At 41.1% G+C, this 15692-nt stretch overlaps 1 protein-coding gene across 1 annotated transcript; it reads right to left on the bottom strand.

Moving 5' to 3' along the window:
• Positions 1–281: 281 nt before the first annotated feature.
• On the bottom strand, positions 282–4378 carry LOC147608393 (importin subunit beta-1-like). Its single transcript, XM_086789272.1, has 3 exons — positions 4006–4378; positions 1264–3690; positions 282–1119 (listed from the first exon to the last, which is right to left on the bottom strand). The coding sequence occupies exons 2-3, from the start codon at positions 3687–3689 to the stop codon at positions 921–923; spliced, it is 2625 nt and encodes an 874-aa protein (XP_086645398.1). The 5' UTR covers position 3690; positions 4006–4378; the 3' UTR covers positions 282–920.
• Between the last annotated feature and the right edge of the window lie 11314 nt (positions 4379–15692).

Here is a 15692-nt window from a genome sequence, read left to right as displayed (position 1 = left end):
CCCTCTGCAAAAACATACTAAAGAGGGGCAGTGAGAAGAGAGAAAGGGGGGAAGAGAGATGAATGTATGTAGAGAGAGAGACAGAGCAAGCAAACACATACATGAGGTGGGATCAGGTGAGGCATGGCTGACCATGGTTTCAATCACTGTAGGAAGCTGCATATGCCGATTTAAAACCGATCTAGATTAAGCATAAATATATTGATAGATACCTCTGCTTTATCAATGCACATGGTGTCCATATAAATCAATTGGGAAATACCAACCGCAATCTAGCTGCATTTTAGTCAAAGCATTAAACCATTAAAACATTAACCAGTATCTTGCATGCATAACGCACGATTGGGACTGATGGTCACACAGCAACTAGTAAAGCCACAGGCTGGCTTCTTCTTTTTTTTTAAATCATACATCACCTTTCTAGCATAATAAGAATCACAAATGAGCCCCTGATTGCAATATAATACAGAAGAAAAACAAAACCATCACATGCTTGCTGGTTAATCGACAAACAAGCAAGAACCTTGGAAGGTTCTTTGCATAGAACCTATTCCTTCTGTGCAACACAGAATACCTTGGAATGAATCAACACGATACACCAAATACAAGCATTGTGTTGACTCTAGACTCTCGACCTTGGCCCAGGGGGAAGCCATCACCTTCGATGGCCACCCCAAAGAAGCCAGACAGTTACAAAAAGACTGACCCGACTATATTCCCGACACACTACTGCATTCACAGTAGTGTTTGACAAGATGACTCCATATGGTGGACTGGCTCACATGTGAACCTGCCCCATTGACCTGAACGTTATTCCACGTAAGACAGAATGGATGGACAGGGACCTTGACGTTTGGAAACGAATAGAAACAATCTCATAAAGAAGAATTGGATGGAGATTTCTGCAGGGAGACCCAAAATTATCCCGAAAGAATTCGACTGATGATTGCTAGAGCCCAATCTGCTGTCTCTTTAAGCTGCTGATCATCTGACATCTGACACTCCTGCAGAAAAATCTGGTAGAAAGTGGAGTTTTGGAACAAGATGGCAGCATGAGAACCCAATGTGTCCGCCAAGTCACCCAGGACGCCCACGGCAGCCTTGGTGACAGATTCATCCCTGTAGACATTGTAGATAAAAATAAAAAAACTGCAAAAATATAACTCCCACCATAACATCGAGAGGGAATTAAATTCATGTGTATTAATCATATTTGAGTTGAAGGAAAAAAAAGAGCAGAGAGCATAATATGAGTCCCCATACCTGTGTAAGTCACCACAGATACTCTCAATAAACTGCAGGACATGGCCAGCAAACTGCACCATCAACTCTGATTTATAATTCTTAAAGCCCTGAAAAATGCCCGAATATGCCTCCAGAATCCCATTCCGCAGCTGATTGTAGTAGTTAATCAGCTCATCATCCTGATTTGCACCCTGTGCACAGAGCTCAGCTGCCCCTTGTAGCATTGGCATGGCATACACTAGATACTTCTCAAAGTTCTCTCCAATTGCCAGTGCAATGTCTCCAAAGCAGGCAAAAATGGGCGGCTTCACAGAGCGATGGAGTTGGTTGCTTGAGAGGTCCTTTAGTAGCTGAGTCATTATGCCATCACAGAAGGGTAAAACCTTGTCATCTAGAGCCCGGCAGATGTCGCCAACAACGCCAACTGTAACAGCACACACTTGGTACTCCTCAAAGTTTTGAAGGCCCATCTCTAAGTATTTATAGAACTCCTGCATATACTTCCCAAACTCTACACCAGTTGCATAAGCAAGGGCACCTATGGCAAGCATTGCTTCTTCATGGACCGTAGCACTCCTGCAGGCAAAAACCCGAAGAAAAAGCCCCATCATCTGGTCAGCATATTGAAGAATTCCAAACTTGGTGGACTCTGATGCAGCCAGCTTCTGTATTATGACCTGCAGAACACCACAAAGTAAAGCCTGCAGCTCACTCTGTTTCTCTCTGTCATCTGAAGACAAGATCGGCATCTCTAGAGTGTGGCTAAGCTTTTGCAAGATGACTGGCACAAGCTGCACGACAACAGGTACTGTGTCTTCAGTGGAGCACCTCACAACCTCATTTAAAGTCTCATAGGCTGATGCCCTCAACCGAGAATAACTTGCATCCCCTCTGTCAGTAGTTGCAAGAAGCGCTTGGATAATGCTCTGGAAAAATGGTGATAGAGGAGAAGTCATGCCCCCTGACTCCTGATACCCCTGAGCAAGAAAATAGATAGCTCCACATATCTTCTCAGCAACATTCGGTACATCCTTGATGCCCTCTAATAAGACCCCAAGAATAAGGGGCAGACTGGTTTGATTTATCACCGGTGCATCAATGTTGGGACCATGTAGAAACTCAAATATCCTGCCCAAAGTCCAGGCTGTGGTATCCTTGACATGGGTGTTTTGATCTTTCATGGCATTAAGCATAAAATTGAGAGCAACATTCACCAAAGGAGTGAGCTGCTCGAGGGAAGGGCCTTCTAGAATCGAACCAAATGCATATGTTGCAGCTTCTCTGCATCTCCAGTCAGGCTTCGCAATGTTTTCCTGAACATATGGCATCACAAGTGGGACAACATCGTCCCCAACAGTCCGAGCAACAAGGCCCAAACAAGTGCCCCCTGCCATAGCCAGATTCCAGCCTCCCTCTTCCTGATCTTGATCTTCATCTTGCTTTGTCAGTGTCTCCAATAGCAGTGGTACAAGTGCAGGAAGGGCTTGCTTGATGAATTTAAAATAAGGAACCTCAGAATCCCCTACAAACTCAGCACCATACTCTTCCTGGACCTCAATCTCTTCATCACATATAGAGCTCCAAAACTCTATAGCTTGGAGGGCAACCCCCTCTTCATCTTCACGCACTGCTTTGGATGTTATCGAGAACACATCTTGCATGTAAGGGGATAGTTTATCATAGTAAGTTGAGGAGATCGAAACAAGGCATTCAAAAGCTGCTTGCCTAACCCTCACATCCACAGAAAGTGTGGCTTCACAGACAACTCGCATGATGTAATCCCTCTCCATATCATTGTCAAAGTTGTCCTGTGCAAAATCAAGTGCATTGTACAGTGCCTGTGTAGCTGCTAGCCGGACATCATTGCTGCTCTCAGAGGTATTCATGCCTTGGACAACTGCAGTAAGGATGGAATTGACTTGCTCCTGTGCAAGAACATCTGACGATACCTCCTCACATATATAGCCCAAAGTCTCTAAAGTTGCCTGCTTTAAGTGAGAAGGCTTTTCTGCTTGTGGTGCCCCCATGTTTGCCAAAAGAGCTCCTACAAGCTCAGGCCACTCCCCCTGTGGCAGCTCTATGGCTGCAACCTTGGCAATGACTTGAGCAGATGTATGGCTTGCGTCTGCCACCGGGGATGACAATGTTATCAAAAGAGCCCCCTTGATCTGAGATTTTAATGTAGTGTCAAGAGTGATCCATGCTTGCACCAGCTCTGCTTTCCTTGGAGCTTCCTTGGCATCAAGGGAGTTCTTCAAAATCAATCCTGCAAGCCTACGACTCTCTGGGGGCTTTTCATTGTTAGAAAGCTCGTGTGCCAGGGACAGAAGAAACACAGGAAAGTTTTGCTCTTGAAACTGCTTCAGGTTATCTTCTGCCAGTTTGCGTACAGATCCATCTGGAGACTGGGCGTTGAGGAGGATTTGCGTAACCTCGAAAGACATGCTTCCAAAACAAAGAATGCATAAGGATCAGCAGAAAACCAACTTACGGATCAATCTGTAAGAAAGGAAAAGACCCATTATGAATACATACATGCATATCATACCATACATATACACACATAGAAAAGGTATAGATGATGCATAAGAACTGCGGCAAACTCTTCTGTGATCTTCAGTAAGATGAAATGAAGCGAGCTCAAATGGAACCCAAGTGATGTGCATTAAAACAATCTGCAGATTGGCAATCCTAGACTGACTAATCGATATGATGATGAAGAAAAGAAGAGGGGGAAAAAAAGCAAAAGAAGAAGCATACCTGACGGAGCTCTTTCCTACTGCCCCTGTTTCTGTTCAAAGGGGGAGAGAGAGATCCAAGTTCCTGCAAAGCAACAGAGATCGATCCACGTCACGAAAAGCGGCAGAAAAGTAGATGGAGGCCTCGGGAGGGCCTCGGAGCACGCGATCGGTGTGCGGGCGATCCTGGAAAACAAGAGAGAGAAGAACAAAGAAACCCCAACCCAAAAACACTGTCGCGCGCTAGTCTGCTATCTTCGCTGTAAGAGTCTTAATCGGGGCAAAACTTTACAATTCCTCTTGCGCCTGTCGTACACGCCCTAATCTTGAGCATTCTATAACAATTATCTTAGAAAATTTGACCATGCCTCTAGGCTCTATCTTTTCCTTCCAAAGGACTTCTCAATAGCTTTCATTGAATGGGGAAAACAATATAAGAGCCTCGAGGAGCTCCAAGATGCCGGATCCTCGTGAGCATCTAGCCCTGGATCCATTTCCACATTATGAACCAGCTGTGTGGCTTATTCGTAACCAGATAGTGTTTCATCGATGCCCTAGCACACCCATACCGGCCAGTGTGGCAGTTATATCATTTCTTGTCTGAACTTAGAATCCTTGCTAGCCCCTATAGTTCGGAAATGTTGGATGGCGTCAAGAAATTGCTTCTCTAGTAACTGGCATGTAGCTACAGGCGATGTTTTCCCTTTTTTTGTAACTCAAACTTTTTATATAATATAAAGTTATCTTTCCTTCGCAAAAAAAAAAAACGGGATGTAGGATCCAAATTGCATTTTTGGGTATAAAAATTTGCTTGCATTTTGGCTACATAGGGGGAAGAAGAAACACCAAACCTACAAAATGAGCATGGGCCATTAAGAAGAGGTAAAATCTCCTCTTTTCTAGTCGTAAAACATGGTCTTTAAGGCTTAGCCACATTTGAGACAATAAAAGGGTAAGGAGTAGGGAATTACAACCAACAGTCATAACTGAAATGGGAGGCCAAGCCCATTGATGAGAAAGGAGGTGGCCTAGGTGGATGCCCTTTTATCATCCCCTTAGGCATAGTTTGCTATTAAAACTTACACTTCTACCTGGCCCCCATACTTTAAAGCTCTCAAACATGTTCAAGCCATAAACATACCATACCACTCATTGAATGTGATATGGTACAATAGTTGTGTTGTGACCCATTTTGGGATGAAGAGATGTTGCTACATCAAAGAGTAAAGGCAAACATATTAAAGGATGTATGATCATGCTATGAAAGCGACGATGTCCAAATCTATAACTTGGACGTGCGCCTGTAATAGTCCGCTATGACAAAATACTTATGGCGATTCCCACTCTAGGGCGTGTGCTAGCAAGCTAGGATGAAACTCATGTAAGTGTTCTTCATGCATGCACGCTAGACCAGCCACCATAAGTGTGTGTGAACGCTTATGGCCTTGTATATAAGTCAAGTTTTTCTCATAATGCAACACACTCTCCGATTGTGCCATTGATTCTTTCTCTTTATTCTCTACCATATCCTTATGCTTATGTACCTACCATAGGTGTGAGAGAGAGGAGTGTGGCTACCCAGTGGACTATTAACTAAGCCGGCATGATAATGGATTGGGAGAAGTATGACGATGTAAGCCCTTTAAAAAGACCGAGCTGCATCCATTACGGCCATTCGTAAGTTTCCCACAACATTAAAACTAGCACGCACACACACAAAGGACCATAACATTTTTGGCACCTTGCTAAGGAGTGCCATTATGCTTCTATAGTCTTGCTTCTTGATCTAGAGCATGTCATAGCCTAGTGTGGTGAGTGATGTGTTTACTTCCCGCATAAGGTTGGAAAGGTAAGTGAAGAAGAAGAATAATTTTTTTTTCTATTATTTTGCTTTATATTTATTGTGAATATGTTTATTTAGTTGTTTTTTGTTCTCAGAGCATGCTAGGAACTAACTAGATACATTTAGAATGCATAGTTGCATACGATAGTTTCAAATTTAAAAGATTTTTACATTTCTATAAAAAAGCTTTGGATAAGCCTAGAGCTTAGATCTAATTTTCTATTAGTTTTTAGATTTTTATTGTTTTTCTTTGCAACAACAATGATTATGAAAGGCTAATCAAGCAAGTAGACTAGATAGGTAGGTTAGTAAGTGATTAGGAAAGACTAAAAGAGCAAAAAATCACCCAAATCATAAGAAATTCTCAATTTTTACTAATTTTCACTAATTGAGCAAAAAATCAACCAAAAATTCATCAAAACACTTAATTTTTACTAATTTTCACTAATCCACTGATGATCTCATTGAGCTTCTAATCATAGTCCCTATGATTAGGAAACCAATCTAGATGCTTAGGCCATGAAAAATCACTAAAAACGCCCAAAAATGTTGCCTACAATTTTACGCTTATAGGTAAAACGTGGTTTTTCACGCTGAAAATATCTTCTCGAGATTCTCATTGTAATGTTAGGGATTACATGGCTAAGAATAGGGTGTTGATATGATCGGGTAACCTTATCACATCGTGAAAAACTAGAGACTTTCACACAAGATTTTCACGCCATAGTTTTTCACCATACAGCTAGTTCACGATATGTAAATTTTTGGCATGATCAGGTAACCTTATCACATCATGAAAAACTAGAGAATTTCACACCATGAAAAAGAGATTTTCACATCGAATTTTTTCATGATGTGGCTAGTTCATGATGTACGAGTTTTTCATATTGGAGTTTTTTATACCATGAAAAACTAGAGACTTTCGTGCTATGAAACAGATATTTTCACATCGGACGCCTAGATGCCCAAACTTTAGAAATACTGAATAAGGGGCTACACCAAGGAATGAAAGGTGCCCTCTAAACTTAAGAGGAGTTTCACATGGCCCAAGTGAGAGTTATCAAGAATTGCACCCATAGAGATCTCCAAGCTCATGTAAAAATATAGTGAATATACTAATCTTGTTCAATTTATGTGATTGTTTAAGCAGCGATGTGAAGCTTTTGGAAATCTAGATAGCACCACCAAGGTACATGCATTGAATATATGCTTAGTAAGAAAGATCAATGTGAATGGTTCATCACTTTAGTACCTATGATTGAAGAAAATATCAGAACTTTGACAACCTTCATCTATGGATTCTCTAAGCAAGGCTCTAAGTGGAGTGTAGCAACATAACTCTACATGATAGAGCAAAATCCTGAGGAAACTGTAAGGATTACATCTTGTGCATGAAAATCTTGAACTCACAATGGAAGGATTGGGAAAAACTTAATGAGGCAGCAATTTTTGCTCATGGAATTGAAGAGAAACACTTTGCACTAGTCTCAAATCCATGTTCTTTTGATAATTAATACAAATAAGTTATCATGAAATATTTCTCATATAAACTAATGGAGACAAGGTCTAAAGAGAAATTGAGCTCTGAATGTCCATCTAAACCAATGGAGACAAGGTCTCAAGAGAAATTGATCTTTGAAATGTCCCCATCTCGCGACATAATTCTATACCCCCTTTGCTTGAAAAAAGAAACTCAAAAAAGGGATATCTCAATTGAACAAAATCCGTGAAACCTCTTTCACTTGTGGAGGAACACTACTATATTAGACAAACATCTACGAGATGTTGAACACACACAACAATACTGAAAACATGTGTGTACACAATGTTGTTTACTTCCATGGGCCACTAACATTGGTACTTCTTCACAAAGACACAATAGAGAGATGCAAATTCCATTATATTTCGAAGCAAAATTACAATCCTATAGCATATTATGATAGACACCTACGAGATGTTGAACACAAACAACAGTACATGAAAGTATTTTGGACCTCAACTATCATCTTGGCCTTCTCCGTCTACCCTAAATTTGCAATGAAGGTGTCAACTTCTCCTCAAAGAGGAGCCTCTTTTGCCTCTTCAACGATGCCAAAAGCTCTACATATCCCAATGGCTATTGCTACTTTCACCTCTAGCATGTTCTTGTCTGCAAAGGTCTACCACTTTCTCTGTTTGTGAGCTTCTTGTAGAGCTCCTACACTTCAGACGTTGTCGTCCACACTTCCATAAGGGCATCCGATCTAGGTTCTTTTTCTTTGAGGTGCATGAAAGATTGAAGAGCTTCACTTAAGATGATTGCAAACGTCATAGTATTAGAGGGATTGGTGGATGAACCCATTATAGTTAAGTTTATGCCTAGCCTATTACAATATGAAGATATAAGGGGTGGGTGGGGTGGGATGTGTCCCTAGAATAAGAGTAGTGAAACGTGGCAATCTCTACTCTATTTATAAGGTATTAGAAATAAAAATAACTATTTTAAGCATAGAAATAACTATTTTAAGGTCTTACTCAAACTTTCACTCACACTCTCTCTCGTGGCCTCTCCATCTCTATCCATCTTGCTCCATCTCTCTCTATTGTCAATTTAATTACCTAAACGGTTACAGCAAAAGCTAAAAACAATGCCATTAATATAATATAAGTGTACAAAAGTGCATCACAATGATGTGTAAATAAATATATTTCTATTATTATAAGCGATGAAATACATCAATAAGGGCGCCACGGCTGCTGATGGAAGAAGGAAGGTGGCTTCATGTAGGGAGCTCTACCAAATGATGTAGGTGCACGTGGGAATAACAACCTTGCAAGTTCGAGATGTGGTGCCCATGATGATGGTCGCTGCCATTGTTAACTGGCATTAGGAACTCAATGGAGTCTTCTTGGGCCCTTTAATTTGGACGTTTAGTGAAATGCTTAAAATGCTAATCCATCTTTGACCAAGCCTAGAGGCCTAGTCCTAAAAGCATATATTTGATTTTTCACCAAAAAAAAAGAGGAGATATTCTTAGATCTGGCCACCTAGGTGACTTTAAAGCTTTGTAATGGGCTGTCAGTCAGTTATCATAGCCTTCTCTACCTTTTCGAACTCCAAACATTCCAAAAATTCGTCACTTTCTTCCCCCCTTTTTTGTGTGTACACCAGATCTCTTTCTCTCTCTAAATCCTCTCTCTAAAACGCCCTACACTCCTTCTCCATGGAAAAAAGTATCTTTCTCTACTCCAAAAGCCATAGCTAGCAGATCTGTACTCCTAAATGAGCCTTCTCTCTCCAAACCCACAGTAGTAGCCATGGCTTGCACGGAAGAAGCATACCATGAGCATTCTCTCTACAATACTTGGTCCTCTCTCCATAGCTAGCAGGTCTGTACTCCTAAATGAGCCTTCTCTCTCCAAACCCACAGTAGTAGCCATGGCTTGCAAGGAAGAAGCTTACCAGGAGCATTCTCTCTACAATACTTGGTTCTCTCTCCAAACCCACAGTAGTAGCCATGACTTGCACAGAAGAACCTTTTCATGATGTATTCTCTCTCTATATTGCTTAGCAGCCATAGCTTGCACTAAAGAAGCTTCCCATGATGCATTGTCTCCTTTGCATTTTCGTCTCACCATTGCCAACCCTCTCTATGTTTCTTTGGCTCCCTTTCTGGCTTCTTTCTCTATCCACAATGCAGCTCTAGAGAAGCAACCCTCATCTCCATTCTTCCCATTATTTTTTGATACCATATCCTGCTCCTTCCACTCCTATTCAACCCAAGCTTACAAGCCTACTTTCTTGTAGATGGCACTACAAGACATCACCAATAAGCCTTCTAAGATCCGCCTTCAGGTTGATTTGGAGACAGAATACGCAACCCTACGCAGTAGGCATGTTGCACCCAATATTTTATACGATCAGCTTCGAATGCAAGGAGCAAAGGCCATTGATCTTTGGATTGATGAAAATCTTTATCCACCAGATCCAATATCTGGTGCCCCTCCACCATTCAAAAGCATTACAAGTTTTTTTAAGTTTGTTGGTGATGGTTTCAATGGGCTTCTTGGCTATTGTAGGAGATTACACATGTTGTGGCTAGATGAGGCAGCTAAAAAGAGGCAAACACAATTTGCCTTCGACCAGCTTCAAGCGGCATCGACTAAGCAGATCAATAGTTTGATGCAGAGGATTAAAGAGCTCTCAGAGGAGCTTGAGGTGCAGAAGAATAATCTAGCGGATCGTGTGCGCACAATAAATCAATTTACCGATAATTATGTTCGTCTTCAACACCACTCGTAATCTTCGGCGTCGTGTTCACCATTTCACTCACCTTCCCATTGGATATCACGCAAGGCAAAGAAAACATAAAGCTGTTGGGTTACTTTCTAAGACAGCAGGTGCATGCAAGAGGCGTAAACAAACAACCAGGTAAAATTTTTTGTAGGAATTATAGCAACTTTGAGAAGCAATTAATGAATAAAGCATCTCTCATGGGTGACTCTTGCGATTGTAGGGCATGTGCAACAGCTATACTAGGATGTAACAACGCTGAGGACAATGTTAATGTCTCCCTTCTTCAGCATGTCCTTCAGGAGAAGGATATCATGGAAATGATAACAGGTTCTGGTAATGATAAGCTGCGGGAGACCCTTCGTCAACATTTCTTGAAGGAAATCAAAGAAATTGTCACACCCAAAGAGATGCTTGATATATGTGACTCAGCAAGTATTAGCCAGAAAGGTTACAGAGCAATGTACAGGTCAATCACTTTAGGGTTGCGAGCAAAGGGAGTTATGCAATCCTTGCTTCCAACACTTTATAGCTTACAGATGGAAAATAAGTGTGCTAATGGTGATATTGCATCCATGTTCGAGGGTGGGTACAAGTGGGTGGAGGATATTATGCCAATGCCAACAATCAAACCCTTTGAATACAATGCATATAACAATGTCTACATTGACATGGAAGTGCTACAAAAAGCAATGATTCAGTACTATGGCCTCACACTTGAAGAGACAGGTGGAAATGCCGTGTTTGTCTTGAAGCTGGATGAATGTCAAGTGGTTAAAGGTTAAAGACTGGAGCATGTTAGTTTAACCTTGATGAGCCGAGCACTTAGAGGAAAGCCTTTAGAGACCCAAGAGTGGGATGCAACTGAAGACAGCAACAATAGGGGTCAAGGGCATAAGCAAGACTACTACGGCATTCAATCAGAGAAGAACATCTGGTGGCAAGCAGCATGGGTCCTCCCAAAAGAGAACCATGATACCTTGAGGTGGTATTTTGAACGGTCTGGCATTCAACATGTCGTCTCTTGTCAGGTCAATGGTCAAAAGCTTGATGTTCCCGGAATAGGCTGCTTTAACGTTGAATGGCACTTGGGTGGCGATCTAAAAACCTTAAAGTGTATGTTGGGTTGTAAAACAGGTGCGAATACTATATTCTCATGTGTTTACTGTTGTCATTCCAAGACAGCAGTAGACTCAAGAGTAAAAGGGAAACAACCCAGCAAAGGCAAAAGTCAAAAACAGGTGGGTGCAAAAAAAGCAATCGTTTTTGATGCTGAACAGAGGAAAGGATCAAAGGTATGGCATAATGGCATATTAAGTTGTGACCAGAGCAAGCCACCTAGTCGTGACCAGGAGGACAATGCTTGGAACCCAATCTTGGACATTCCACTATGTCAAGTGCATGTGTGCACATTACATGCAAGACGCAGGATTTTGGATAAGCTATTGATGCTCCACATAAACTATGTCTGGAACATGGAGCCCGAAGATCGACGAGAAGAGTCAATACGTGCACTAGAGGGTGTACTTTCCTCTATGGGATTACATGCTGGAGCAGTGGTCTTGACAAAGGACAGAAAATCAAACCCTACACAAGACAACCCTAATAAAATTTGCATGGGTGGAACAAAGGCAAGACACTTGCTATCAAACCACTTGAGTTCTCATAGCCACACTGACTTTGAAATTTGGAAGAAGATATGTGATGTCACAACATATCGAGGAAATGATGCCAGGCTTGGCCTAAAACGTGCACATGTATGGGAGGTGTGTAATAAAATGGTCGATCTTCTAGAGCGACCTCACCTGGATGACCATGGTATTGAGGCACTTAAACAAGCCACTTGTAGATTTACAGAAGAAATGGTCGAGGCATGGGGAGAAACACACATTACTCACTACATGGTAATGTTGTATTTCTTGTGTCCTTGTAGTATGTTCTTCATACTGTTTGTTGACTTTTTGTAATTTTCTATGCAGCATATATTGTGTGCACATGGGCCATACTTTCTCGATAGATATGGCTCTTTAGCACTTTGGAGCAATCAAGGCATGGAGAAATCACATTACCAAGCAAAGGCCGTGTATTTTAAGGGCACTCGCCACCATGGTGGTGGCAAAGTCAAGAGTAATGCACTCCATGAAATTTTCAACTGGTTCTATCGCATTCTGGTTGGCAAAAAAAGGCAGAAAACTCGCGGTAATTTGTCTCTTAGGCGTCAAATAATGAAAACTGTTAATGCAAGAAGAGCTGAAGGATACAACAGATCAAATGCTAGGGAGAGACTACGGCAGTGTCGGTGTGGTTCCTCATGGGCTTAAACTCTCTGATTATAATCTTTTTGTGTTTTTAAATTTTTTAAAAGTTTTAAAAAATTATATTTATAGACATATTTAAGTCATTTTTCATTTATAGCCACCACATTTCAATTTCTTCTTTGTACTCTACTCTCTCTTGCCCTCCCACTATCTCTTGCACTCGTACATACCTAGGCCATGCCAGAAGAACAGGAGCAAGACTTGCGGTTTTTCGATCAACTCGGCCCACTACCTGCTACAGCAAAAAGGACAAATCTACCTATAGTAACAGAGCAAGAGGCAAAGGAGATGAGAGAAGAAGAGCGCAGGAAGGAGGCCGAAGAAGCGCAACGCAGGAAGGAAGCTAAAGAAGCAGAGCCTAGTAGAGAAGCAGAAGAAGAGCGGCGTCGAAAAGAAGCCGAGGAAGGTCAAGGGCAACCACCGGAGATTGTTATTGAGGCCGACACCCTAGAACAGCTAGAGGTTATCTTATAGAACAGGGAGGTCGAGCTCTTGTCCTATGGCATCATGAAAGATACCATTGACAAAGAGTTTGCTCTTGTGAGGGCAGCTTGGGAGACAGAAATGCAAAAGAGATAGCAGCCCAAAGAGGACGCAAGGAGGCCAAGCCAAGCACAGCCACAAGTAGCCACAACATCCAGACGTCCAGTCAAGAAGTGTGGCAAAAGAATGGAGGGCAAGTTTCGGGACCAACAAGAAGAGGAAGAGCGTGCACAAAAGAAAAAGAAGTTCAGGTCTGAACGACCACCGTGGGAGAATCAATGACCACCACCGCCTCCACCAAAGAAGAAGAGAAAATGGAGGCCAGGGACAGTCGCGCTACGAGAGATTAGAAAATATCAGAAAAGCACAGATCTTCTCATCCCCAAGGCACCATTCTCTCGACTGGTGAGAGAAACAATGGAAAAATATACTGACAGGGTTGACCGCATACAGAGCACAGCTCTTGAAGCTCTTCAAGAAGCTGTTGAAGATATTGTAGTTTCTGTTTTTGAAGACTCAGTGCTGGCTATGGTACATGCCAAGAGAGTTACTTTGAAGCCTGTAGATATGTCCCTAGCCCTACGTCTACGTTTAGAGCGTAGCCTTCTACCTCAATAGGCTAACCCACTTTGTAATTCTCCCTACAAAATTTTGTAATGTTCCCAAATTCCTTTGTAGCATTTTCACACATTAATGAAAGCTTTTTGAGTTGTGTTACATTCTTTGTTGAGTCCATTTTTTTTTGTATGCTCAGTGCCAATGAACATTTCATTAAAGAAATATAAAAGCACTATACACACAGGAAAAAACACACACAAACAAACACACACACACACACACACATATATATATATATACACACACACATACATATATATATACATATACAAATATATATACATATACACATATATATATATGTACACACACACACACACACACACACACACACACATATATATATATATATATACAAAAAAGGTAGAGCCTATAAAGTCACCTAGAGACCCTTATAGAGGGCCTTATGAGCCTCAAGGCCAAAAAAATCAAAAAAAAAAAAGCAAGCCATGTGCGCTACGGCACGTTAATCGCTAGTTTGACCAGGTCAAAATGTCGATTTCCGCGCCGTAGCGCACATGACATTTTTTTTTGATATTTTTGGTCTGGTGAGGCTCATAAGGCCCTTTAGGTGCCCTAACAGCCCCAAAATCTTATATATTTAAATAAGATATTATATATATTTATATATATCTTATAATAGCCCCAAAATCTTATAATATCTTATGTCTTATATATATATATATATATCCTATATATCTTTTATATATATATATATATATTATATATATATATATATCTTTCAATAGTCCCAAAATCTTATATATATATATATATATAGGTACACACACACACACACACACACACACACACATATATATATATATATATACATATATGTACATATATATACATATATGTGAGTGTGTATACATCTATAAATACAACATTTTTCATACCGCTCTAACCCAATCTCGATTACTTTTTTTAATCACGATCTCATTTAAAATGAATCCTAAACAATATTTTCTATGAACACATGAACAAAATCTTAAAATTGCGAGGCTTGAAATGGTATATTACAAGTACGCCAAGAAAAATCACAACTTACAATGCACAACAAAAAAATTTTATTAAACTTGGAAGAGAAGTTTGCATTACATCTTTTTAATAAGCTCTTGGAAGAGCTCAGGAGAGAGAGTTCTAGAGGCTGGTTTCTGGCCTAAGCTTTGGAATATATCACTCGGCTCATTGATTCCTTGAGCCTGAGAAAGGGCACAATGGCCTAAAATTGAGCCGGGATGCTTGCCCGTAAAGCAATACAAGGCAGCTTCCCTAGCTACCAAAATACATTTATTTATGTTCGAGGCTAAGGGGTTCTCCGACAAGACTGCACTAAGTGCTTTACATTTTAGGAGCTCGGCATAGGCGATCTCTGAATAGTCTAAATGAAAAACCCGCACTATGTCGGCTCTGAGGGCAGGTATGTAGTGCCAAAGAGATGCATCTCGACCCTCTGACTTTGGCCGCGTTCCTCCTACGCGCATAGCAAACTTGTCCACTTCAAAAGTAGTCTGTCTACATGTCAATATAGAAGTTAGGAAGCGTGAAATGATACAACTAAAAATAATTTGCTTTACAACTAAGAAGTTAGGACATACCTCAGTTGCATTGTCACTTGCAACTAGTTGCTCATTTGTCAAGTTTATGCTTCCTTGGTCTTGAGCATCGCCAGCAACCAAGGGCATGTGTGGTTCAAAGGCAGCTACGCTCTCATAGAATTGCACATCTTGCTTTATTTCAACGAGCGCTTTGGCCACTACATCTTCCAAGGAACTGCTACCAATATCGTATGCAAGCGCTTTTGTGAGGTTGTCATCTTCAAAAGAGATTTTCACTTTTCCTTTGTCTTGACCCCCAGCATTCACGGCAATAATAGACAGTGCCTCATCCTCGCGAAACCCGAGTGTCTTGGCAATGTCATCCAAAAATAAAAATTCTTTCCCATCAATAATGATTGGATGCAAAGACATGATATAATATGATAGCGCATCACAACCTTCTCAACTATTACTCCGCATCTGATGGTGTCTCCATTGTGTTGAACAACTTTTTTATCCCATGCAGGTGATAAGAAACAAGTCAGAGCTCTCTCCCCCTTTGCAATCCATAAAGTTGGGGTGCGATGTGTGTCACTTGTACAGAACAGGTACACAAAGAGGTGTAGAGGTATG

The sequence above is a fragment of the Cibotium barometz genome, chromosome 53 (genome assembly GCF_041138505.1).
Source record: "Cibotium barometz isolate CiBa-2024 chromosome 53, ASM4113850v1, whole genome shotgun sequence".
In the NCBI taxonomy this organism is placed as follows: Eukaryota; Viridiplantae; Streptophyta; class Polypodiopsida; order Cyatheales; family Cibotiaceae; genus Cibotium; species Cibotium barometz.
This window is presented reverse-complemented; position numbering and strand designations above follow the sequence as displayed.

Coding starts and splice junctions, on each gene's coding strand:
- LOC147608393 (XM_086789272.1), bottom strand. CDS start 3,689: ATGTCTTTCGAGGTTACGCAAATCCTCCTCAACGCCCAGTCTCCAGAT. Junction 1,120..1,263: donor ATCTGTGGTGACTTACACAG/GTATGGGGACTC, acceptor CAATGTCTACAG/GGATGAATCTGTCACCAAGG.